We start from the raw sequence: 27,192 nt of genomic DNA, 5'->3' as shown, positions 1-27,192 counted from the left end.
GTCCTTTATAATAAATTCGAAATTTCATCTGTTAAGCAAATTAGATCAACAACACGTATTTACACTGTACGATTACTCAGGAGAGAATAGATATAATAGAACTGTAAAAATTTTGAGAGACACCAATCTTCTTTTTATATAATGGATATAATACTGTGAAGATATATTATTATTTTTTTGTTTTACTGTGCTCGTATTGAAGTGGAAAAAGTGTGCTTGTGCGCAGGTCTTTGTCTGTGTTTTCATTTGACAAAAATAAACACTACATTGGCATGGATTTTCCCTGAGAAACTTTATTAAAAATGTATTGACAGTCACGCTTATAAAAATAGCAAATGTTGACGACTAGGTGCTCACAAGGGACACGCGAGTGCCATAAACTTACATGTTTGTTTATATCCAAAAAATCGACGTACTGGTAAGATGTAAACACAAAACACACCCGTCAACGTTTTCATCAGATCGAACTTGACAGCCAGGCCCGCATCGAAAGTTCGCAGCGGTAACTAGAGAATGGTATCGTTTTTTTTTTTTTTTTTTTGTTGTTGTTTTTCTAGAATATCACAAATGATTCTATAGCACCACAGACGACCGGTGCAAATTGCTGGGGGAAAGGGAGGGCCGCTGCAATTATCTTTCCCTCCGTGTTGCAACGTGTGAATGAATAGGCACAGTTGGATAATCTCACAGCGATGCTGAAACGTAGATATATATGTATATATATACACATCAATATTGATATTTTGGCGAATAATAATTTAGGCCACCAGATGGAGCCACTGGTTTCAGGCGCTATCCTTGAGCTGACTGATTAGATAGGGTTAAACAACGTACGACGATCCTCTTTGGAAAAAAAAAAAAAAAACACTGAAAAGATACACCAGAGGGCGTTAACTTCGCTGGTTTCAATTCTTTCTTCGGTAAAATTTTATTATAAAATGCAACTGTTGCCGCGCTTTGTTTTAAAATTTCTGATTATATATCAGCACTTTAAAAAGCTGCAAATGATGTCACTGGATGCCTTCACAGCGTATGGAAACCACTCAACCGCACCCATGGGAAGCATTTCGGGAGTTTACAGTACTGTGGGAGCAGTTGGGGAGTCGAAAACCGGTTCTTAATTTACATGGCACTTGATATTCGCCTCAGTCACGAAGCTCTGCGCTTCTGGGCGTTGTTCGGTGAATCTTTCAAGTTCACTCTCGAATTGAAGGAAGCCTACCAAATTCTCGAACTTGGTGCTGCTCTGAAAAGAGAAATTATTGTAATCAGACCAATTTCAAATACATCTCAAAAAGCTACATTTGGGATTTTATTATTAATTTTATTCTGTTTTGGAATTATCGTTTGATAATTTAAATAGATTTATAGTTTAATATTCAGCTACAAATGATTTAAACTATTAACGATTCATTATTCACTTAAAATATGAATAAAAAAATATATGTATATATATAGCAATAAAAACTCAAAAAGCATTGTTCCAACTACTTTTAATTACCAGCGTTCTTCCGCATGAGATCACGGATTGTCCAATCTTGAAAATAGCATTCAATGCGAAAAAGCGTTTGAGATGCTATTTTGAAGAAAATAAGATTGGTCATCACGTTGATAAACTTCTTAAGCTCACCTCATGCCTTGAGTGGAGAGAAAAACTATTCCGCTTCGCAGAAGAAGGAAGAAATCAACAGTGCACTGTTCTCAACAGTTCGGCCTCAAGATCACTCCCTCCAAATCACAGCAGGATTCCTCAAGAAAGATCCGTCAGCCATCTCACCAATGCTCGAAGACGCCTCTGTTGCAACCGCACTCACTCACCCACCCAGATTCAAAGGGTTGTCTTCGACGCCAAGCTAAGATTGGTCATTACGTTGATAAACTTCTTAAGCTCACCTCATGCCTTGAGTGGAGAGAAAAACTTTGTCTTCATTATGTCTATCTGACAAGGGCAGTACTAAGAAATATGTGATAACTGCTGTGTACTTTATGCTGCTCAGCATCGGAAGCACTGACGATCATCAGAGGGATTTTGTCAGCAGAGTACTGGATCCTCAAGAGGATAATTCACAGAAGGATCACACAACAGCGATGTCCCTAGGCTCATCGATCTCATATTACACGACTCGCATTACAGCCAAGACGTTGATTGGCATCATCACATCCTCCTCGTTCTGGGATCTCTAGCTGGAGAACCTTTGCTGTACTCAAAGACACTCTAAACCTGTGCTCTCTCAATTCCGCCCGCCCTATGAGATCTCTTTATCCTTCGTCAGATGCCAGAATGAGAACCGGAAATCGGGGCCTCTGCCCTCAATCTTTTCGACATCATAAGACCTGACCCCCTATTGACCCACGATGACGATAGTATAATTTAAGGTCTGAACTGCTAGACAGACCTCAGTTTTTTCGCCTCAGTCTGCTCGGGCCGTCAACATGAATGAATGAACTTTCTGTTTATACTCCGGGACGACTACAAGGACAGAGGAGTTTACAAGATAGAGAAAGAATGCAAGAAACAGCACCGTATTTAGCAGTCATGGCCATGAACCCCCAGTGACTAAAGATACGTGTACTTATGCACCCTCGCGCTTGACCACTCGGCTACGGCGACATAGAGAATACCTCCACACATCTTCCATGAGCTTTGTATTTTGATGTTGAGCTCCCTTCGGACGTTCTTCTGATTGTATGTACAGCTTCTTGTATCCATTATCAGATTGGTATTTCCAATTACATATAAAGTTTATTGTTTTAATTTGTTTATAATCTCTAATCGCACTCTCGTTTTAAATGTTTTTCTGATATAAGCCTTATTTCAGTTATTTTGTAATCCAGATTTATTATATATTATTTTAGTATAATCTGTACACCATAGTTGTAATTCCCTGGTTTTTGCAGAAAGCAATATTTGCATAATTGAGTAATTCATCGGTTAGCAATAAAGAGCCCTCTCTATTTCAAACCTTTTGACAGTAAGACCAGTTTTTAATGAATATTCATTAAAAGCCACTTATTTAAAAAAAAGATTTGAAAAGATTCGTTCAATTATATAGTTTGTTTCAAAATATCATAATAAATACGTAATTGGTACGGAATTTGTCTGTTGTGAGAACGAAAGCCATTGTAATTCACTGCAGTGGAATGAAAAATGCATAAAATCCTTTGAGTTTCTGATTGGTTAGTTGAAGTTTTCCAAATTACGCATGCATCACACATAACTAAGACAGCTCACAAATATTTACTAATGTAAAATCACAAACTTACTGAGCACGCCTGTATCAATTATTGATACAGGCGTGCTCAGTTTTCAAAAATTCCCAAGAATCAGTCTGGTTCTTGGGAATTTTTGAAAACGTTTTGACGCATATATCTCAGTGATTTTAACAGACAAGTTCACAATTGATTTACTACTGAAAACGCAACACTTAATTACATCTATTTAAACAGTTTTATTCATAACTTAAATAACTACTCATAAAGACATTTGATTTTGTGAATAACTGGTAGCATCTCAAGAATTCATCTATAGATAAGATCATTACTTTTGAGAAAAATAAAAACTTATTCTTACTGTATTTATGGGCTGAATTGTAGATTGAACGTTGTTTACCATTGCCTATTGACAGGTTTAAGATTCTGCCATAATCATACCATAGGTACAAGAAGCTTTTGCTGGAGAATATTAATATCTAAAGTTTGATAGGCGTTTCTGTATCCGTTAAGGGTTTATCCAGGATATACCACCACGGTATTTACCACCTCCCGCAAGATTATTATAAAAGCATTCCTGCATATTATACTTCTGCATTATCTGTAAAATGAACAATTGCCCTCACCTTGTTTTCTAATTATGTTACCCCATTCCAAAAAATAAAAATTTCTGGCCCTGATATCTATGTAATCCACATCGAAGAACTCTCAGAAGAAAAGAAAGAATTGTGCTAGTAAATACGGCATTAATCTGAGATAATTTATAATTTAACAACTGCAAGTAGCATTATGAATGAGGCTTTTAATTTAAAAATAAAACATATTGTTTAAAGGAAAACAAAATTCTGCGCATGATTAACACATTAATATTTCACTTATAAATACCAGATTGAGACATACCTTTTAAACATCAGTCTGGATGTTCTTTGCAAAGTTCTTTCCCATTTCTCCTTCATCCTCCTCTCCTCTTACAGACACCGGTAGCACTTTCACTCTCTTCTGAGTGCTGATATGTGAGTAATCTTGAAGACTCGATGCCGGTGGTCTCTGGCTCGTGTTCAATCTTCCTAACGTTGTGGCAGCGTCTCCTTCCACCTAAAAGAGAAGTCCCCAGTTGTTTCAGTGAAAGACCTCTCTTTAGTGAGAAGCGAACACATTTCAACATACGTATATGATAAATATTTCGTTACATACATTTCGCTGCATCGATGATTTCTATGCACGAATTGCGAGCAAAACGGAAATCAAATCGGTCAGTGGAAAACTAACATTTCCTCGAGCACTTACAATATTCAGACGTGCGTGTTTAAGACCCATTTCCTGCACATCTCGCAAGTGCTTGTAAATTCTACGATGACAGTCTTATTTGAGGATAAGTTTAGATTTATTTGCCATTCCACGTATGGCATGGAATCACTTTGCCCATACAGCTACGAAGCTTACAGAAAACGGTTATTTTGTTCCGACCACACCCATACACTTGTTCTGAGTTACGACACCCGTGAGGACTACGGAACCCCAAGGTATCAAAGACCACACATAATGCTCTTCCGGTCCTGAAGTTCCAACGAAATTCCTGAACTCTAGGGTTTTTTTCCTCTTTCTCTCCCTCTTTACGAAACTGCAATGGTCCTAGCTCATGATTTCAAAACAGCTACGAAAGATCCAAATATCTCACTTTTTAATGAAAAACAACTGTTATATTGCTACGACTTAGACTGCTTTCCCTGCTAAATCTTCATAATCTTAGCAAATCTTAATTTAACACGAAAACTTTGATTTCCGTAGTGGTTATCGTCATGATAATAAAATCCACATATGGCATCTTTGACCCTACACGACACCAACTAGGGGGCACCCCCAATTCTTAATCAAACTGATTTCTTTGAAATAGCACCCGTAATTCAAAGTTCATTGCAAAAATTGAAATAGTTCCATAAAATAACGCTAATCTGCATTGTTTTTGCAATCTATACTGTCTGGGGACGCTGTTGTCCGTCCATTGAAGTATCCCTCTCTTTCTTCAGAACTGCTTCTTGTCTGTTTGTTTAGCTTCGCGATACATCCATTCACCGCTCGACACAAGTTTGCTAATAGGGCCTGAGTCTGAGGGTGGACAATTAGTTTCGAAAACGATCACAAGTGCCTTAAGTTTTAAATCGGTAACGGATTCGCCTAATACGTAATGTAATCTGATTAAAAACGATATTAGTTACTTTAGGTTGATTACGTGGACAAACCTGTCACTGGAAGAACAACAGCGATCTCAGAGGGTCGACGCAGCGTAGCATTACATTATGGAGCTATTTCAATCGTTAATAATAACTGTTGTCATAAACTTATTATATGAATGGGACGCATATTCTATATATACAAGTGTGCAAAACTTAAGGAGAAGCACTATTTCTAAAGGTTACGACCACAAAATCTTTACTTAAGGTACTCTTTACTGATCAGAGGTAGATTCAGTCTCAGCAGCGATTCTGGACGTCAGCTACTCTAGCGAGAGGTTGGCACACGGTATCACCCCGCAAACATCACTGAAAGGGGTCGATATAGCGGTCGAGGTGTTCTCGTCTGGGGAGGCGTTATCTTGGATGGACATACACAACTCCAGATACGGGAAGGCGGTACTGTAACCGGTGCATGCTACTGTACTGAGGTAATCCTTCCCCATGTGCGTATGTTACGAGGTGCCAATGGCCCCGAGTTCGTGTTTATGGATGATAACGCCACACCCCATTGCACTGCAGCTGTGATATGCTTTTGGAAAGTGAGGACATTGTTCGTATGGATTGGACTACCCATTCCAGCCGATCTAAATCCCATCGAACACATACGGAACGCTCTGGGGAGATGCCTAACGACACTTCCACACCCACCAGAAAACGTTCACCAGCTGAAGATGGCGCTGACAGAGGAATGGACGATGTTACAGCAAGAACTTACCAACGACGTTGTTCTAAGTATGGACAGGCGGTGCAAAGCCTGCATCGACATTAGAGGTGATCATATCTTCTACTGAGGACCACCTCTTCCCTTTGTTCCATCTTTGGCAGTGATGCATTTGTATCATGGCAGCCAGTTCTATTTTGCCATTTTTGAATAAAGTCACTCTGTACCGTTTTGTTTCCGTTGTTGTGTTTGTGTCCTTAATCATTTCTGTACCTCACGAGGTTCCTTTGGTATGCTTTTCTGATATCCAGGCCACTCCTATGAGAAGCTTCAGGAGAAAATCTGACTGGTCCTTAAATTTTGCACACCAATATATATATATATATCCGGAACACTCCTAATAACAGCAGAAATATCCAGCAACCGTAAAGAAATATAGACAATTATATTAGGTAAGTGTATGAGTAGGATTGCTGACCTGTCAGGTGTAGTTACAATGGAAAAAAAATTATTAAAAAGGGTCTGAAAAATAAAAGCAGTTTATATAAAATTAAATAAAATAAATGAAAATATACAAATAGTACTTGATACTATAATCCTAAGAGTGTAACTACGTCATCAAGGGCTGGCAGTCAAAACCAAAGGCAATACAGCAAAAAGCAAGGTCTCTTCTGTTATGCTATACACGTAGCAGACAAAAAGTGAGCTGAGGTATATATCATAGCCGACCCGACAGAGACCAAAAAGAAAAGAAAAAAAATATATATATATAATTCTAAAATAAATAAGAGTAAGAAGCAAAATTAAGCTAAAATTACAGTCTTGATGTGTTCGCTTCGATTAGCTCATTTCATCATCTCTTGCCAGACTCGACAGTAAGCTGTCATATTCTGGCTATATCCTTTCGTCTTTATATTACACTTCCTTTGTTAAAATTCAAGTAGGGCTGTTTGCTATTCATTCAATTTTTCCTTAACTGGAATTAATTGGTATTAATTTTACCATAATTTTGCTTTTTACTTTTATTTTATATTTGTTTTGTTTTTTATACCTTTTCTTTTTTGTCTCTGTCGGGTCGGCTATGATACATATGTCTGCTATCATATATGATATGATATATGAGAAACAGAAGCCTTGCTGTATTTCCTTAAGTTTTGGCTGCTGGCCCTTGAGGACGTAGTTAAAATCTTAGGATCTATAGCATTAAGTACTGTTTGTATATTTTCATTTATTTTATTCAGTTTTATATAATCTGCTTTTATTTTCAGGAATTTTTAATAATTTTTCCATTGTAACTACACCTGACAGGTCAGCAACCCTACTCGTACACTTACCTAATATATATATATATATATATATATATATATATATATATATATATATATATATATATATATATATATATAGGGTTCTTAATATTAAAGTGTCCTTTGTAGAGGGAGCTGGAGCGAGTTCTAAGGTTCGTATTTAAGATAAATTCGGATAACAGGTACAATAAAGAATGCGATCACTATTTATTTAGAAAAAAAAAAATTGTTACAAAATTTGTCACTTGAACAAGTTTGAAATCCTTCCCTATACACCTGGTTCTTCAAAAAACCCCACAACCAGAAGTCGCATGGGGTGAGGTCCGGTGATCGGGGTGGCCAAGATGTCTGGAAACAACGGCTGATGACCCGTTCGTCTGTAAAGTGTTGCCTTAGCAATCTTTGGACACAACGGTGGATGTGGGCGTGGCGCACAATCTTGCATGAATATGGTATCCTGAAGGCACCCAAGTTGTCGCAGCTCTGGTATTGCGAAATTTGCCAACATTTCATAATATCGCTGTCCAGTGACGGAACAGGGGTGGGATCCAGTTGTTGTTACCTGTTCAAAAAAATATGGCCCAATCATGAATGTGGCCGTAAATCCACACCACACTGTCACTTTTAGAGAATGCAGCGGGACCTCTTGGATAACCCGAGGGTTTTATGTTGCCCAAATGCGACAGTCGTGCGTTTTCACTTGTCCATTTAAGCAGAAGTGGGCTTCATCACTCCAAAGGATGTTCCATGGCCAAGTGATATCCACTGTCATTCGCGCCAGAAACTTAAGTGCGTATGTGAAAGGAATATCTGCATCATCACCATGCTTTAGCTGCTGTAGCATGTGCATCTTGTAAGAACAGTACCGCAACACCTGACGCATTACTAGCCTTACAGTGGAATATGGGGCCTTGTCCACTTCACGAGAAACAGCTGGCACACTTGCGCTACCACATGGAGATTGACTTGGAGATTGACACTAGAGGAGTCCACTCGTTTTCGACCTCTACCTGGTTGAACACCAAGATGTCCTGTCGCTTCAAATTTCGCAATCATTTTGCGGACAGACTTGTATACAGTACTCAAAGTGTGGCCTGACCATTGCCTTATACAAGGGAATAATCACCTCCTTATCCCTGCTAGAAAAATTCCTGTATATCATTGACAAGACACCATGAGCTACTCTTGCAGCCAGTCTGCACTGCTCAGAGAACTACATATCTGCCTGCACAATTACCCCCAGGTCCTTTTCATTTTCTACCACTGTCAGTGTAGTACCACAGCGTTGATACGTTGCTCTGGGGTTCCTGTTTCCCATGTGTAGTACTTTACATTTGTCAATGTTAAACTTCATTTGCTACCTCTCTGCCCATCTGCTCAACCTTTCCAGATCCTGTTGCAGCAGCATAGTGTCAGTAGTGTCCTTGACAACCCTGCCAACCTTTGTATCGTCTGCAAACTTGGACATTAAGCTTGATATACCATCATCAATATCATTTATAAATACAGAATACTAACACTGAACCCTGGGGGACGGCACTAATAACATTAGTCCACGATGAGCAATGTCCATTAATTACCACTCTCTGTCTTCTCCCCCTCAACCATCCCTTTATCCATAACAGCAGTTCGCCTCCAATGCCACACTACTCCAATTTGTGCAGCAGTCTTCCATGTGCAATAGTATCAAAAGCCTTTCTAAGATCAAAATATATATCAAAGTTATTCCCTGCATCCAGTTCTTTTGTGACTGCATCATAGTATCCATTCAAATTGATCAGGCAAGACTTTCCCTTAACCACTTTCCCAAAACCATGCTGTGTCCGAGCTATAACTGAAGTCTTGTATAGATGATCCTGCAGTGCTTCTTTAACCAGTGCCTCCATTAATTTTCCTGGAACAGAAGTTAAACTCACAGGTCTATAATTACTTGTGTCAGCCTTTGATCCTCCTTTGTGAATTTGGGTCACATTTGCACATCTCCAGTCTATGGGTACCTCCCCTGAGTCCAAAGAATCTCTCATAATTATGGCTCAAGGTTCGTTTACTTCCTTTGCTGCTTTGCTGCCTCCTTTAATATGACTGGATAGATCCCATCCACCCTGGGTGCCTTTTTTATGTTTATCCTCAACAATTTCTCCTCCACTTTCCTCTCAGTTATTACAAAATCATCTAGCTCACTGCCAGAGTTATATGTCTCATTAGTTCATCTGACATCCATTTAGGCCTAAACCTTGAACAATATTTCTTAGTTGGTATGTAAAGCCTAGTAGCTTCCAAGATAAGTTCTTTCAATGCTTCCCATTTTGAATTTGCTGTTGGTAACATCATCAGTTGGTCCCACTGCATAGAATTTAAATAATGTCTCAGACCATCGTAGTCGCTTTTACGAAAGCAAAAACCCTTCCCTTTACCCCTGATGGTAAAGGGAAGGGTTTTTACCTCTTTGAGTAAATCCCACTTCAGCACACTGTGATCACTGCCACCTAGTGGTTCCTTTATCTGCAGATTCTTAATACATGAAGAATCACTGCTGATAATCAGATCAAGAGTATTACTCCCTCTAGTTGCCTCCCGAACATGCTGATGTAGAAAACAATCATCCAATAAATCTACAAATGCATTGCTAGTGTGTGAGTGACCAGCCCCCAAATTCCAGTCAATATCTGGGAAATTAAAATCTCCCATTATAAGACTCTCTGATTTACTGGCCCACTCTATTTCCCTGTACAGTTCCTTATTATACTCATCAGAGTCATTAGGCCTATAGCACACTCCTACACTCAATTTTGATCTCCCAATGCTTATGTCACACCAAACTGACTCGACACTGCACTGTCCAGCGATGTCGACTGGCTTCACTTCCTTGGATTTTATGTGTTTCTTACCTAATAGCATAACCCCTCCTCCCTTTCTATCCTGTCTATCCTTTCTATACATATTGTACTCTCCAAATTCCAGTTCTACATACCTTATATCTGTGTGACTCCACGTCTCTGATATCCCAACAATATCCGCCTTTGATGCTTTCAGCAATACCTCAAATTCATCAAATTTATTTACCAAACTCCTAGCATTGGTGTACACGCAAGTATACATGCACCTGTTCCTATTCTTAGCTATCCTAACACAACCCATGTGTTTACTTGTACCGTAATGACTCCCAGCAGTCTCTGAAATATCCTGCATCTTGTTTTTCAGGCCGCTGCTCATTCCAATAGAAGCAGTGCAAGAATCACTTTCGCCTTTGCCAGTGGCTACTGTTAATCTATTAGTCCTTGTATCCCCCCCCGCAAGCTTGCAGTTTTCCGACCCACCTAACACTGCCTCGATAGCATCAGCAAATACTCTATTATAATAATAAGAACGCCTAATGTTACACATGGACAAAGTAATTTTAGCAAACTGCATTTATGAAAACTAAAAGTTACATGGAAAAAATGGCAAAAGTGACAAATTAATAATATTTAACTTCATTAATTTTTGTTTATTTTAATATATAGTTATATTATTTTCTAATTATTATTATAATATAATTAGTAGTATATTAATTATATTATTTTAGTAATTATTAATTAATATTCTGTTCCATATACCACACCTCTTTGATCTCCTGTCTTAGGTTCGTGTACTTCGTGATTTTTTCTTCATGGGTTTTCTAGAGGTTGCCAGTGTTGGGAACTGCTATGACATTAGATGAGTAGCCTTTTCCTTCTTGTCCACAAGGATTATATCCGGTCTGTTTGTGCGGGATTGTCTTATCCGTTATTATGGCGCGGTCCCAATACAGCCTGTGGGTTGGGGTCTCTAGTACTGCCAGCGTAATCAACTGGTATTTCTCTGCTAGGTTCTGTGTATTATCCTGGCTACCTGGTCGTGTTTACGAGTGTACTCAGTCTGAGTGATTACGCTGCTTCCCACAGTGATGTGTTGGATCGTTTTTGAGGCCAGGTGGCATCATCAACATGTGTCATCTGACACCCCGGACTCCTTGGTGATGTACTTTCTATAGTTTCTGGTATTGATTACCTGGTCTTGGACGGCGAACATGAATCCTTCAGTTTCAGGGAAGACAGTTACGCTCGTGAGGCATGCAGTGGAAGAAATGTTATCTATGTGATCTTAATGGAGGTCACTGTAGTGTCTGCCATGGAGTGCCTTCTTTGTCCATCTTTCTAGCTTCGTTTGTGCCTTCTGGATGGGAGGGGACTCCTCGCTTAGGTTGAGTGGGGGTACCGGTTGTCTATGGCCTGGTAGAGTACTGCTGTGTGTTTCTGGAAGTAATCCTTCATATCAGCTATCGCTGTTTTCTGTTGCTCGATGAGGTCTATCAGACCCCCTTCCTCCCTCTTTCCGAGCTGTTGTTAGTCCCTCCACAGCTGACTTCCGGTGGTGTTGACGCTCTTGGTCATTACTGTCCTTGTTTTTCTCATGGTATCTTCCAGATCGGTGTTAGTCCAATCTATTACCCTGAAGGAGTACGTTAGCACTAGGGCTGCATAGGTGTTTATGTCTTTAACTGTGTTCTCTCCGTTCAGCTTTGCTTTCAACAGGCTTCTGAGTCTCTGATGGTATTTTTCGGTCAGGCAAGCCTTGATTTCCTTGCGCTCTAATTGCTGAGCTTGTATCATCCCCAGGTATTTGTAGGTCTCTCCCTCTGCTTCGATCTCTTTACCGGTCTCCAGCTGGTCGTTTCGGCCGACTAATTTTCCCTGGTGAGATCAGTGGGTCTTGTATTTTTCTAGACCAAATTCCATCCTGATATCATTGCTGAATTTTTCAGTAATCTGGAGTAGTTGCTGGAGTTATTTCTCAGTTTCTGCATAATAATAATAATAATAATAATAATAATAATTATTATTATTATTATTATTATTATTATTATTATTATTATTATTTCTCCCTGATGGGAGGGTTACACCCCATGACGGGTACCGGTACCAAGTGCACAGGATAGTTATGTCTGGTGTTACGAGGAACTCTGACTGTCCTACAGGTGTTCATAGGATTGCGATTTTTGGGGTTCCTTATAGGTATCTCTGGGAACCTATTGCTGCTAAGCTGTTATGGAGGGTCTTTGGCACCATACTGTGGTTGCTACATAGTCGGGATGGTCGTTTCTTGTTTTATATGACACACCTTTTTGATCTTCCCTCTTAGTTCCGTGTACTTCCTGATGATGATGAGGATTAATATAATTAAGTGATTTTACTTAACTAGGCCCTGATTTGACAGTCACCAAAGCACCGAAACTAGGTTAAAAAAAAAAAAAAAAGAAAAAAAAAAGAAAACTGACTATCCAAAATGATAAAAAGTTATGGCAAATAATTTTTTTTTTTTTTTAGAATTTCATTTTTAAAAGTTCTTTCATGAATAAAAATGCTTGATCCTTTAAAAATGAGAAAATCAATAATTATGCTGCTAATTAATACACCTAATTTTTCTCTTACGCATACACGGTTTTTATGCTCAGATGAGTAGAATTTTGTACGTTTTTAGTAACCAACGTGTTTCAAAGTCAGAATTTATTTATTGGTGGTCCATATTAATCTAGATAATTAATCATGCAAGGCTTAGTAAACATATAAGCTGCTAAGAGCAGTCCGACATTTAATCCTTTGTTTTTTAACTATCTTAGAATCTGTTTATTGATATCATAATGCGAATAAAGACATTTCAAGGCTTACCATCCTGTTCCTCGTGTGGCTAATGGGTTTGGCATTCTGATTAATCCCATTGACACCATGTATCACTTCATGTACATTTTCTCTTCGGAATTCTTTATCAATGGAATCTTCCCTACTTTGTTCAAATTGCAAGTTGACGTCTGAAAGAGAAATCTTACATTTAAACATCACATATGACTGTGCGATTAAAAAAAAATTAAAATGGAGTCATCCACCATTAATTGGATATATGCCGTTTTCTCGTTCCCATTAACGAGGTTCATCTGGGCTGGTAACTGTAAATGAGCTTGTTGAGCAATCGCACGAATACGCCTCTCTCTTTAGAACCAAAAATTCGTTGTCTTCACATTGCTATAATCAGGTCTGACCCAAGTAAATTAACTTAGATTCCGCTTGATGGACAATTTCACTTTCATCTGTCGAGAAACTGTATGAAATGAATACAACTTACGTTTGTAACTCCTTTGACTGCCAAACTCAGTAAGACAAAAGCGTAAATGACTCTATCCAGAAATGAGAGATACAATTATCCGACAAGGGTAGTCCTTAATTGTGTTCGAGAGTTTGCTAACAACTGTAAATGAGAACTGCTCGGCAGCTCAAGGGACTATACGTTCTATTTGGTAGAAATTTAGGCATACAAAGAAAAGTGTATTCAGCTGGATGTTTGAGTTATCAAGGAGAGGAGAGCACAACAAGTTAATAAGATAAATCTCTGAGGAGCGCAGTGCATCAAAGGGAGTTTATTCGCAATTAGAATTCAGAATTATTCGGGTTCGGATGCGAGATTAATCTTCTGCCCTGGTACGTGCTCTGAAACTCAGAAGGATTTCCCGTATCTCGAGAGGTGTTCTATACTATAGAACAAAACAACACTTTGTGTCCATATGATATGTGTATGCATCCTTACCAAAGGTAAAGAGCGAATACAAATTAGCTTTTAATATTTTTCTTGTCTGTAAATGAGATAATTTCTTGTTGTTTAGAGGAGCTCGTAAAGTTTTCTCGACATGCTGAACAATACCAACGATACAATATGAATCCCAACAAATTGAGTTAGTTGATTCCAAGAGATGGTCGCATAGTGGAATGGTCATATGACTACGATTTTGGGATATGCCTAACAAGTACCATATTGCTATATAATACTTCTTACTGTATAACTCTTTTGTTTTTGTATAAAAATGTATACTTAATACGAATAAGACATCCGGTACTCAAAAGTTAGGGTAAACACAAAAAGGCGAATAGTTACTTTTTTTTTTTTTTTTATAAGAATAAAAAAAAAGAACCAATAATTCTTCATATATGAAATAAAAGAATCTCTGTCTGATCTTGACAATAAAATCGCCATAATTATTTTTTAATTGCGAAATGGAAGCATGGTCAAACATGCAAATCTAGTAACTAGCATACCAGTAAACTGTATCTTGAATAGCGTCTGTGTAATTTATTCTAAGCAGTATATACTGCCCTACCATTAATATCCGGACACCCCTCCATGAATGGGGAAACAGGTCCTATGTATTGAACACGTCACAGAACCTGCTATAAATATGCACACTGGGCTTCGAACAGAAATTTCAAAAGTAGGCATGCAAGATGACACGTTCAACAGAATTAACAGACTTTCAACGCGGAATGATAGTAGGATGCCACATAAGCAACCGTTCTGTACGAGACACCGCAGTCACTCTGGGGATCCCTAGGTCAACGGTTAGTGACGTCATATGCAAATAGGAGAGGAATAGGACTGAATCTGCAAAAAAAACGGCCTAGCAAACCTCGAAAACTAACAGAACGGAACAAGAGCATTCTGCGAAGAACTGTACGCGCAAACCGTAATTTTCCATTGTCTCAAGTCATATAAACCCTGTGTGAGAGTATTGGAACTCATGTCAGCACTAGTACAATACGAAGGACATTCCATGATTACAATGATCGTGCAGCTGTTCACAAGCCATTGATCTTCTCAACAAATGCTAGACGCCGATTAGCATGATGTAAGGAGCGCAAATCCTGGGCTGTAGAGCAGTGGAAAACAGTCCTATGGACTGACGAGTCGAGGTTTCCACTCTACCAGTCTGATGGCTTCTCGTAGGTATTGCAAATGCCAGGGGAACAGTTCCCTCCTGATTGTATCCTCCAAACAATTAAGTTTGGTGGAGGCAGTGTCATGGTATGGGTCTGATTTTCATGGTTTACCTTGGGTCCATTAGTCGTTATCGACAAAACCATGAATGCTGTGCAATACCAGGAGAGCCTGGAGAATTATGCACTACCAACATTATGACAATACTTCGGGGAAGTCCCATATCTGTATCAGGAAGACAACGCGCCATACCATATTGCTCAGGTCGTAACAGGGTGGTTTGAGGATATGGTTGAGGAAAAGTTGGGTTGGCCAGCCGATTGCTGATCTGAACCCTATCGAGTATCTTTGGGATGTATCGAATCGTCGGGTACGTACATGTCGAGATCGTCCAAAGAACAATGACAAACTGGTGGGTGCGTTCAAGGCCAAGTGGAGGAACATATCACCTGACATTTATAAAAAGTGGGCTGAGAGTATGCCGCGAAGATTGAAGGCCGTCATAAAAGCAAAAGGTTTCAGTATAAAATATTAAATGGAACAATAGCTTTTTTTTTTTTTTTTGTCTAAAAGCAAGTGTCCGGATATTAATAGTAGGGCAGTGTATGTACGCTATAATAATTTCAGAAATGAATTGGTAAATCCCCGAATTATTGAACTGGTAAATCTCCGAATTATTCTTTACTTATACATGTTGTCAGTTTCTTAATTGGCTAAGTAGTTAACCCGATATTAACCAGTTTCATAATTAGGCTCAGCTGGTTGGCCAGTTAGAAACTCGATGAAATATGCAACTACATCTCTAATATTTTGACTTGTGTGCATTATAAATCACGTTTTATTTCTTAAAGTTCCAAAATGGATGTTAGAGTAATTGGCGCTGTATTGATTCTGTATTTTAATAAATTGCACCTAAATTTTCCAGCCGCTTCTATCGGTGCAAAAGGCAAGCAACGTATAAAGCAGACAGAGAAGCGCGAACACACACACACACACACACACACACACACAGCCACGCTCACAAAGGGTCGAAATTAAGTTAAGGATAATTCAGGGAATGGTTTATCATGCCAGACCGCTACTCCTGGTGATCAATGATGTAGAAGGCGGAATATCAAATTAGACCAATAAAGGTCCAAGAGGAAGTGGAGGCCGGTGAGCTAGCAATATTAGGCATGCGATCGGACCGTAATTACTGCATGATATATATGTACAAAGTGACAGTCGTCACTGGACACAGTGGTAGATAATTTATATTTAGAAAGTAATGGGCTTCGCGGATTAAACTGATTAACTTGTATCCACAGCGTTATAGAACCACAGAGGACATTCGACTCGAATAAATAGCGCCATCACTTTTAAAGATGTTTCATTGATATCAAAACTAAATGGTTTTAACATATAATCAAACTCTGTTCGAGCTGATGTTAAACGTTGCAAGATCATACATTTTTCAAGTATTACAGCGAATGACAGGTTTTGTTTAAAAGCACTAATTATTCCAAATAAACTAAGAGAAATTGTTGAAACGTACCTGGAATAATATCTGGACATTTTTCTTCACCAGGACTTTTGCTGGAATCTGTATGTTCGTCATCTTTTCTCAGGGAAGTCTGCAACCTTCGCAGAATAATTACCATATCTGTTACTTATCCATTATTTCTTAGACACATAAAAATATTAAAGAAATGATCGCTTCATTATTATCAGTATTGTAAAAAGGAAATTCATTTATGCTATTTTATTTTTTTATCAGGAAATGAATTATAAATCTTAATACCATTTAAGTGCATTAAGAGTCATTAAGAGTTAAGTGTCTTTAAGAGCATTAAGAAACACGGTGCAAAATTTCCGAATTACATGTTTTATCTCTATGCTACTAGATGGCAGCACAATGCCAATATCAGATATATTATTATTATTTTTTTTTCTGAAGATCTTTCTAGTTTTAGTGAAAACGAAGAGCATCATAACTGATTCTTTTAGAATATTTCAAGTAATCAATAATTACAATGGAAGTAGTTGATCCAGAAGCATCAGTAAAATATTCATTTCAAACGTCATCTCGCCTGATCTAACTGAACTGCACAAAATAAATTATATATATCAAACACCCCCATTCAACACATTGTGTTCTCCATTATTACATAGGTCGACACGATAAGCCAGTACTAACTTACCTAGCTCTGCTGAACTTCGTTTAATAATCTAAGTGACAGTTCCGAAATTACAAACAGAAATTAGAGAATAAAGTGCAAGTTAAAATATGCGAGAAACAAGCCTGATAAACATTCATATTTAAAGTACATTTAATTATTAATACTTATCATTATACATTTAAAAAAATAACATACTTTTAAAAATAAACTACTTACTTGTAAGTTTTTCTGTCTACGTTGTTATCTGGAAGATAGAAATAATATAAGGTATAAAAAAGAAAAAGTTGATCATCATATTTTGCATTTCAAAATATTCAGCATATGGCATTTTTTTATTTTTGGTTTATACCGATAGATGGCGCTTTGTAAAATATAACATTTGATATCTTTAATAATTAAATTTTACATTAAAATTAAAAATAAACAAATACGTTTTTGAAATTTAGCTTCTAATTTGCATGATCTTGAAGCACATGCAAAATAGAAGAAACAACTTACAAAACAACAAATGAAAATAAAAGAACTCTTGTAATTTTTTTCAAAGTATTATTCTTGTAATAATATTTGATTTCATTACAAGAAAATTATGGCATTGGTGAGTTACAATTTAGCCGATAGATGGCGGCGGTGTAGTAGTAGCCTTGAAAAATAAACCTGTATATTCGATATCTTATAATTCAATTTAAAATTAATTAAATTATTTAAAGATTAAAAAAAGCTACATAATTATACAACTTCTATTCATTTACTTAAAATACCTCTGATAGCTATGAAAAGTTATAATGAGAATTAAAATTATGAATGAACTACACTCTTGACCTTAAGAATTTAGAAAGCCTTTTTATTATAAATTTATTTTCATAATAGACAAGTATGGAATCTAATTAACTTACCCTTCACAAACTAATTAAAATGATTTACAGCATGATTTCGCGACTGTTGTTATTTAGCAATGATAATTAGTCAAGTCATTACAAAAATTTTATTTCGAGCTAACTGGATTAAAATTGAATTAAAAATTAATATACCTTACCTTTCCCTCGTCCCCTCCTTGCCTTGAATTTCATCACCATGACGACCACTAGAGCCACAAACACTAATCCAACCACCACTGCAATCAAGACAATAAGCACCGGACTGAAATTTAGCTGCCACACATTATCTAAAGGGAAAGAAATGGTGCTCGTTTACATATTTACGAAGAGCTCTTTGTGCGTCGATTATAAAACATTAATGCCTAGCAACAATGCATTATTCAGTATTTAATGTGCATAATTATGGCGAAGTAATCGGGGATTAAATACTATTAAAACTAACAGAAAATGTCATAAATATCGCCGCATACGAAAAAGGTATTTATAAACTCAAGGAAACTCTTCAAAACGCCAAAAGTTCGCTACAGCATCATGCCGTAAACCTGTACGGAAACTGGGAAAATGAACGCAATGTAATTATCTTCACCCATTCTTTTCACGCGATCTCCATAAAATTAGCAATAAAATTCTGCGATGTGTCCCTGCTTAACACAATTAAATACACCATTGTAAACCCAAAGTAAAATTAATGGATAACGTAAAAGATTTATTGTCCATATAAACATTTTATCTATTTATCAGTTTAACTGAATTTTGTTTATCTCCAATTGAGTTATACGTATTTAACACTTTAAAATTAGGGTTGCTATTTCTTTTATTTAATCAAATATTTCATAAATGATCTGTAAAGTGTAATTTTACTGTTTAAAAATTAAATAATAGATTAACAAGCACGATCATCCTTAATTATTCAGATGTTCACTTTGGAATATTAATAAAAATAGCACTATAGTTATTTTAAATACGAAACACTGGATCGAGTACCTCTTCTTGTTTGACTTTCTGGTCCTGGCAATGTTGTGGATCGCAGTACAACCGAGGGACTTTTTCCTTTGGTGTTAACAGCATAGATAACCACAATAAATGTCGTTCCTGATGGAAGCCCACGAACTACAAACAGCGGGGTGTTTGCGGTAACATTTGCTTGCAAACGATGTAGACCAGTATCGTGTACTTCGAGAATGAAATGTTGTTGTAAACCTCCATCATAACCTTCTAGACATTCCACACTCAGTGAGTCCTCCGTCTGGTTGATGATGCTGCAATTCTCCACTGCATCTGGCGGACCTGAAAATACGAATTAATCTACGTTTGAACACGGTGGAGGAAAAACACCTTAGAATTTGTGGAATGCCATGTACAGTGGATAAAGTTATACCTAATACTCTTTGTATGTTAATCATTTATGACTTTTAGTGTACGTAAAATATATATTAACTTTGTTCATTTATTTATTTAAATTCTTTAAATTTATTTAAAATTCTAGGTATGAAAAAAATGCCTCTTTCTTTTACACGAAACTTACAGGTTTTCTTTTTTTTTTCAAGAGGTATTTTTAAAACCAAAACTTACCTGCTGGAACGATCGTATAAACACATGGCTCTCTTTGAGTTCCAACACTGTTTGTGGCCCAACATAAGAGGGTCCCATAATCGTATTCCGTGCGTGGAATGTATGTTGTGATACTCGCTGTGCCCTCATTGACAAAGGTCATGACCTCCAAACTGTCTGCAGAGTTGTTGAATTCCCAACGAAATGCAAGCTCCTTAGGGTCCGATTCTACCTCGCAGACCACCCGTACTGCCTCGTGCCTTGCTGCTCCGTAGATAATTTTCTGACTAGACTTACAAATAGGGGAATCTGAAGAGGAAAAATGGAACATGGAAATTACAAAGCTGTCAAAGATTGAATAGCAATACAGGTCTGTCGGCGTCTCAAAGCATTTTGATCAAAAAAATATATGTACAGTATATGCTAATGACATCATTATAACTTGGTGCGAAGGAAGCAAGTTTTGTTTATGCTAACTGGTTGAACAAAGTGAAAGGGGAATGGCGAATTAGTTTTAATGCCGTACGTATTCAAAATTTATAGAAGTTCTAAATGTTTTGATTAAGGAAGATCGGGTTGGACTGACCGGGCTGAACACCGGGGCATTTCCCGGTGCAGATTGGGGCCACGTCAGTGAAGCAGAGGAAACTATAATTTTATCATTTTATTATCTGTGAATTGAGTCTGCGCCGGTTGCACAGTGGAATCGTCACAGGCCGGAGTTTGAATTCCGTCAATGATGCTAGGAATTTTTATGGATTCCTCTCACTATGGCTGAGTTAGTGGGTCTTAGGTAGATAGCAAGGTCCCCCACGGAGACTTGGGAAAAATATTTATATGGCTGAACTCAAAATTTGGCGGGGGGCTCTGACGTCTCGACATCGACTGGAAAGAAAAAGTGTACCAGTATACGTTTGCTTCCCAGTCGAACCCTGTAGGGTAGTAAGCATTATTCAATAACTTGGACTGTAGATATCATTCAGACTGGCAGACATTTTCAGAATATGCAAATCCAATTTATAACCGAAACACGTGCGATTTAAAATCTCAAATTTTAATCTGCCAGCTTTATTAATAACTGCCTCAAAATGAGCAATAACAGTTTGTTATTAAAGTTAATTATGCTTACAGAAGCTTAAAACATTTTTAAAATAAAAAATAAGCTCAAAAATAATGTCGCTGCTAAAAGATTAATATTTAAAGATTATGGTATTTTTAGGATGGCTTGTCATATTTTATAGTTTACCTAATGTACATTTTCCAGAAAATTAAGAAAACTGAGAACCATCAACACCATGCTCTCAGTTGTTTTTAAAAAAGTTTATTTTTGAGAATTTCATATTCTCAACTATTTCGATCGAAAATTAAATCTCTCAAAATAGACAAATCACACTACGGAATATACAGAGTTTATAGGCACAATACACAAGTTACACTAATTAATGGCAGATGTTCCTCCCTTTTAATCCTCAGAACAGCGTGAATTTGTCATGGCATGGACTCGACTATGCGTCGAAAACGGAACACAGGAATTCTGGTCCATTTTAATTAAATTTCTTTCCACAGTTGTTACAAATTGGAAAATTGCGAATCTCCCCTGAACAACTCTTCCCATCTCATCCCTGGCTGGGCTTCTGGTGATTCAGGAGGCCACCGCAATATGCTAAATTCACTCTCACCTTCCTTGAAATACTTCTGTGCAATTCTGGCCCTGTAACATGGCGCGTTTTCTTGATTGAAGAACGCCTTCACAGGTGGATACACTGGATTTGCCTGGCCTAAAACATTATCAGATGACCTGTGGAATCCGTAAGTTGCTCCACTAATAGCAAAGGCTCATGTGCAACACGAAAACACACTTTCGCTATTACACTGCCACCACCAGCCTGTACTGTCGATTCCTGGCGGGATAGGATCATGGACTCGTTCTCTTTTCTCCCTGTTATGGTTCTTCCCTCAGCGTGAAGCAGCAAGAACCGGGATATGTCAGACCAGGTAACGTTTCCCAACCCTTCACCGTCCATTATTAGTGTTCATAGCCTATTGTACCTGTATTTCTTTGTTTTTCGCGTACAGAAGTGGAATCCGTTCGGCCTTTCGTTTTACCTCATACTCTATCCGTTATGAGATATGATGAATTGTCTGTCCTACTAATGCCTTTTTGGAGTTACAGTTTTGGACTAGCTGTTATTTGGTTGACAATAACTTTTCTGTTTACCCTAAACACATTTTGTCAGCCTACATTGACCTCTCATTAAGTAGCTGTTTCCGGCAGTAAGGTTGCTGCTAGATGTTGTCTGATTATTGGAATAATCTAGATACATTCGAAGTGGGTTGTAGTTTCCGAGATACTTTTTCCAATACCTATGGTACCGACTAGCATATCACGTTCAAAGTCACTCAAACTATGCATCACTTAAAGTTCAAAGTTACTTCCGCCTTGCGCTTTCTCGCTGAATTGTCCACATATGGCATCTATGCATATCTGCTCACCTGCTTTATATCGCATGGTAAGAACACATGATGCTTTACTGAAGGATCTCCCCATTTCATGAAACCAGTAAGTATACTGGCAAATTGGTTACTCAGTGTACTGACAATCTAAGATCTCTTTTAGGTTGTTTTAGGGTTTTTCTGAGTTGTATCTACACTAGCAGACCTTAAGTCAGCCTCAGTCGTCTCTGTATCTATTGTAAGTAAACTAATCCAATATAAAAAAAAATGACAAAATAGGAAAAATCATCAAACTTTGTACATAATCCAAACAAGAATTATATTAACAGCACAAAGCATTTAAAGTCAATTCTTTAATTGCTTACTATAAAAAATACGAAATTTCTGAACGATCCTCATGACCACTTCGTTTATATTTATTACATTCCTTAATATTTTGTGCACTTAGAAAGATTTCTTTGATCAAAAGCAGAGTTACCTCTAATGTTGCTTTCTGCAGATGTCAGCCATTTCTTTTCTATGCCTTTAACTTCCTGTAAACAACCCAAAGACGCTAATAATAGTGAAAATCACATCCAATCTTCATTTCCATTAGCTGCTTGATAGGGTCTAAGTCACCTACTCTTCCTTAATGATTATCTATCTTTAGCCATTGGCTTAAATAATTAAAATTTATGATAATCCTTTTCTTCCACGGATGGTGATTGCATAAATATTGCATCGAGAAGCGTTGCAGATAGTGATTGCCTAATAAACTTACAGGAATAATCTTCATGTTTACCTTTCTTGCAAATGAGCAAGAGATGATAAAGCCGGCTGCAGGAGATTACAGGTATATCGTTGAAGGAAGAAAGTGCCTTCGTCCAAATGAGCCCATCTCTCTATTTTATGGCGTCAATCAGAGACTCATTCCTTAGAGAGCTTTTTACATTCTCCATCCCGCTGATGACCTTAACTATACCTTCAATTACTTTTTAGTATCGTTTTGGAGAAGTTCTCTCCTTCCCCATACACTAATTATGCTATATTTCATTCTTTTCTGCGATTTTCTGTGACTTTTTTTACTTCACGTATTCGTTTTATTACTTTTCTTCATCGTTTATGGCACGGGTTTTACAAAATACATAGTAATCGTACACGCTATTTTGTTTTAATTTGAATTATAATTATTATATTATATCATTATTATAATTGAACTAAAATAAACTTTCTTCAATCAGTTAAGTTAGATATTCGATTAAGCGAATGCGACATCATCAGGATATAATAGTCATAATAACCTAAACAAGTGCCTTACAGTTAGTACAGTAATGACAAGGGTTCTCTTTCCACACCGTGTATAGTATTTTGTCCCGGAAACTCGAGCGTTTTGTCCCAAGTAACACATACCGAAGAATAAACAGGTACACTTACAGGGACAATATATACTAACTCCTCATTGCTTTAGTGGCTTTGGTGCTGAACACACGCCTAACGTAACGAGGGAACTTTATGGGCTTTTTTAAACATGGTGGCCCTGATAAGAGGTCTCGAGCAAAGGATGCACAATTTTTTTTTCCATAGAAACTCGGATTTTTTATCGAGATAAACAAGCAACCTTACCATAGAATACCATCAATTTAAGACAAAATGCAATAACCTTCCTTAGCTTGGTTGCTTCCGTATAAAAATAAACAAACACAAACACAAGCTCAGACATATGAAGAATAGGAAAACAGTTCATTTATAGAACATGAAATAAGAAGTGCAGCAAGACTGCCTAGCAACATTATCATCCAAACTTAAAATCATAAGATATAATGTCCTACGTACGTATTAAATTATATTATTTTTCCACGATAGCTAAAAATTATATTTACTAGTATTAAGTTAATACATATTTTTGACGATTTGCCTATTAAAGTTTATTAACTTTCTAAGAAAATGGTAAAAAATAGGAAATCAAAATTTTTCTGTAAATTACAAATTATTCTTGTTTGGTAATGTTGAGTATTCTGCCCGAAGGAGTCCATAATCTTGGATAATTATACTGATTATCCGAAGTGGTTTCCCATTTCTTTCTGCGCTTATGTTTATGGATTTGGAATTACGAGTGCAGGACCAGTTTGCCTGTTTGCAAGGACACAAAACTCCCACTCCTTCTCACTGGCTAACTCAAATTCAAGTGAAAAAGTCGTCAGAAATTCATCTAGTTCAAGAGAGGGCTCGAGCCTAGAAAAAAAATAGTGTGCTCGGTGGAACGTCCCAATATTGTGGCATTCCCGTGGAAAGTCCCAATATTGTGGCATACTCATGGTTCCAGTGATTACCTACGTACCAAATTTCATAAGTTTATAATCAGGCGTTATAGAGTTATTGGACTCTGAGGCTACTATGCTTATTTAAAATCAACCAGTCCATAAACACATTGTCACTGATATACTTGTTGTTGTTGTTGTAGTAGGGTTTTAGGAACATCGGCGACTAAGGTCATGTTGCTCCGTGTAAATTGTCTGTAAATTGCGTGTTTCTGAGGTCTGTTTTCTGTTTTCTGGACGAAAAACCGAGTTTCTGGGAGTAAAAAACCATGCTACCCTCGCCTGAGACCGAATAACTCAGCCTCACTGTGAAAAAGGCCCATAAAAATTACTCATATCATCGATGGGACTCGTTTTGGGGAGGACGGCAATTCTACCAACTGTACTACCACGAGGGCTGATATACTTGTATATACTATACATAAAAAGTGTTGCTTGCTTACTGTTCGATAAGCTTGCTTTCTTGCATCACATCCCTCGATTACTAATATTATTACATTAATTTCTTATATGTTTAATGCATTTCTTTATAGATACATTATTATAGCATTTTCATGAAAATTTTAAATATGAATACAACCATCAGAAGCAAATCTGCGTATTTAATTTTATATCTTTAAAATATAGAAAATCTACTACTAGCTTTCATTAGAATTTCCTACATTGTATTCTCATAACAAGAAAGAACATTTCAAGCTTTCCATAAATCTCTTCTTCGTTGTGAAACTACATGGCAGTTAGGATTTTAATTACTCAGAGATGGAGATCAGTTTTCAATCTGACAATAAACTAATCAAACCTGATCTAATCGGAACATAAGGTTGTCAAAAAACACTTACATTGTACCCGCAAGTAGATATGATTGCTTTCGCCTTGACCTTCGGTATTTGTTGCTGTACAGGTGTAACGTCCTCGACTGGATCTCTGAACTTTTTGTAGCACCAAGGACTGGTTACTGACAATGACCCCAGCTGAAGTGTTAGTGTGCAGCTCGCGACCTTCGAACCTCCAACCAATTTCTGTTACCCAAGGACTTGCTCGGATATTGCATTCGAAGTATACGTCGTTTCCTTCTTGGATGTGAGAATGTCGAAGTTTGCTACCAAGCCGAAGTGACAATTGGGGGACATCTAGATGGAATAAAAGTCAGCCATCATTACATCGTTACTTGATCATAAACAGAGAGCTCTAATTCACGTAAAATGATAGTTAAAAAAAGAAATGGAATGACTTACAGTGTATTTCTAACTTCCATCCGTCTTCAATAGCACTGTTAGGGATAAGGTTGTTCTCGGCTCTACAGGAGAGGTACTTCCCGCTGTCTTCGCTCGTTGGGGTGAATATTAAAATGCTAGTGGTGATGTAACCATCAATAGATATCCTCTCTTTTGTGCGCTTCATCTTCGTATTTCCTTTCCACCAGGTGATCGTTGCCGGGGGCCTAGAGCCTGTCGCTCGGCACACAAACTCTACCGGTTTGCCAGCAGAGAGGGGATGTCGATCGCCTTCGATCTGAACTTCCTCGGGTCTAACTATCAAATAAAGACCTCTGGAGATGAGTGACTTTTTAATTTTTTTTTTAATGTACATAAAATAAATATTAAAAGAGTATGTTAAACTATGATGCTTGCAAGATGTATGTAATCCTGCTTAGCTTGCAAGCGTTACAGAGAAGTCCGAACTAAAAAGCATTGCAGGCATTATCCTGCTGAACCTTGTCTACAATGAAATAATTTCAACAACATCAGAAATTTGAGTTTCAATTTAAAAAATAATTAATGTAATTTCAACAAATAATAATTTTGCTGCTAATTTTGCTCTTAATTTTATATATCGGTTTAAGTTTCAGATTAAATTAAAATTGAATTATATTATAAACAATGTTAAGATATTGATTAATATAGTTATTTTAATTAATATTTTATTTTCGATATCTTTAATTACGTGATTTAAAATCATCGGACTTTTACTAATGGCATCCTTAGCCTTCGTTTTAAGAAACGTATTTAATTTTGCTTTTCACATTTAAACATTTACATTTTAATTTAATTTCGGTTAAATTTTAGAAAGCAAAATAAAATAAGTTTTCTGTTTTTGCTCCAGGACGACCATATAGGGTCAGCAGAGTTTACAAATAGATGTGTACAAAAAAACATCACCGTATTTAGCAGTGATGTCGGTTCTAACCAGGTCAATTCAAACTGGTGTACAAGTGTACCCTCTCGTTTGATCATACTACTGTATCAAGACTATGTAAACCTTAACATACATTATTACGCACACTTTAAAGCCAATTTAAAACACTATTTTTAAATTTAACTACATAATATAAAACTGTTTATTTTTGTTTTTTCCTTGATTTTCATTAGGGATTTTAATTTTAATTTTTTTTAATTTTTCGGCTTGCGATAACGATTTTGGATTTTAAATATGGATTTAACTTTCACTATAAAATTAATTCCAATTTTTAATTTTAATTTAAAATAGTAATATATTTTAAAATATAATTATTAATCATTCTGTATAGAACAAAAAAACTACAGGAGTAATTTAATTTTAACTTGCCCAATAATATTTAAAATTTTCTTCTATTTGTAGAAATGAATAATGTTTTTTATGATGTAAAGTTTAACTCTGTTAAAATTTCATATTTAATTTCATTTCG

The 27,192-nt window shown here is 37.0% G+C and overlaps 1 protein-coding gene across 1 annotated transcript in view; it reads right to left on the bottom strand.

Moving 5' to 3' along the window:
- Positions 1-544: 544 nt before the first annotated feature.
- The window catches only part of LOC150080058 (protein turtle-like), a 189,802-nt gene continuing 163,154 nt past the window's right edge, over positions 545-27,192 (bottom strand). Inside the window, exons 5-14 of the mRNA XM_090382042.1 lie at positions 25,763-26,059; positions 25,367-25,657; positions 19,798-20,085; positions 19,210-19,512; positions 18,384-18,512; positions 17,567-17,594; positions 16,726-16,811; positions 13,100-13,239; positions 4,111-4,305; positions 545-1,246 (exon numbers count right to left, since the gene is read on the bottom strand). Of these exons, the coding sequence (XP_090238168.1) occupies positions 4,114-4,305; positions 13,100-13,239; positions 16,726-16,811; positions 17,567-17,594; positions 18,384-18,512; positions 19,210-19,512; positions 19,798-20,085; positions 25,367-25,657; positions 25,763-26,059 (1,754 nt within the window). The 3' untranslated portion in view covers positions 545-1,246; positions 4,111-4,113. The remainder of the gene's footprint in view (positions 1,247-4,110; positions 4,306-13,099; positions 13,240-16,725; positions 16,812-17,566; positions 17,595-18,383; positions 18,513-19,209; positions 19,513-19,797; positions 20,086-25,366; positions 25,658-25,762; positions 26,060-27,192) is intronic.

Source organism: Mastigoproctus giganteus, chromosome 9 (assembly GCF_048544385.1).
Source record: "Mastigoproctus giganteus isolate SK-2022 chromosome 9, ASM4854438v1, whole genome shotgun sequence".
In the NCBI taxonomy this organism is placed as follows: domain Eukaryota; kingdom Metazoa; phylum Arthropoda; class Arachnida; order Uropygi; family Thelyphonidae; genus Mastigoproctus; species Mastigoproctus giganteus.
The sequence above is the reverse complement of the archived record's forward strand: the minus strand, read 5'-3'. Positions and strand labels throughout refer to the sequence as shown.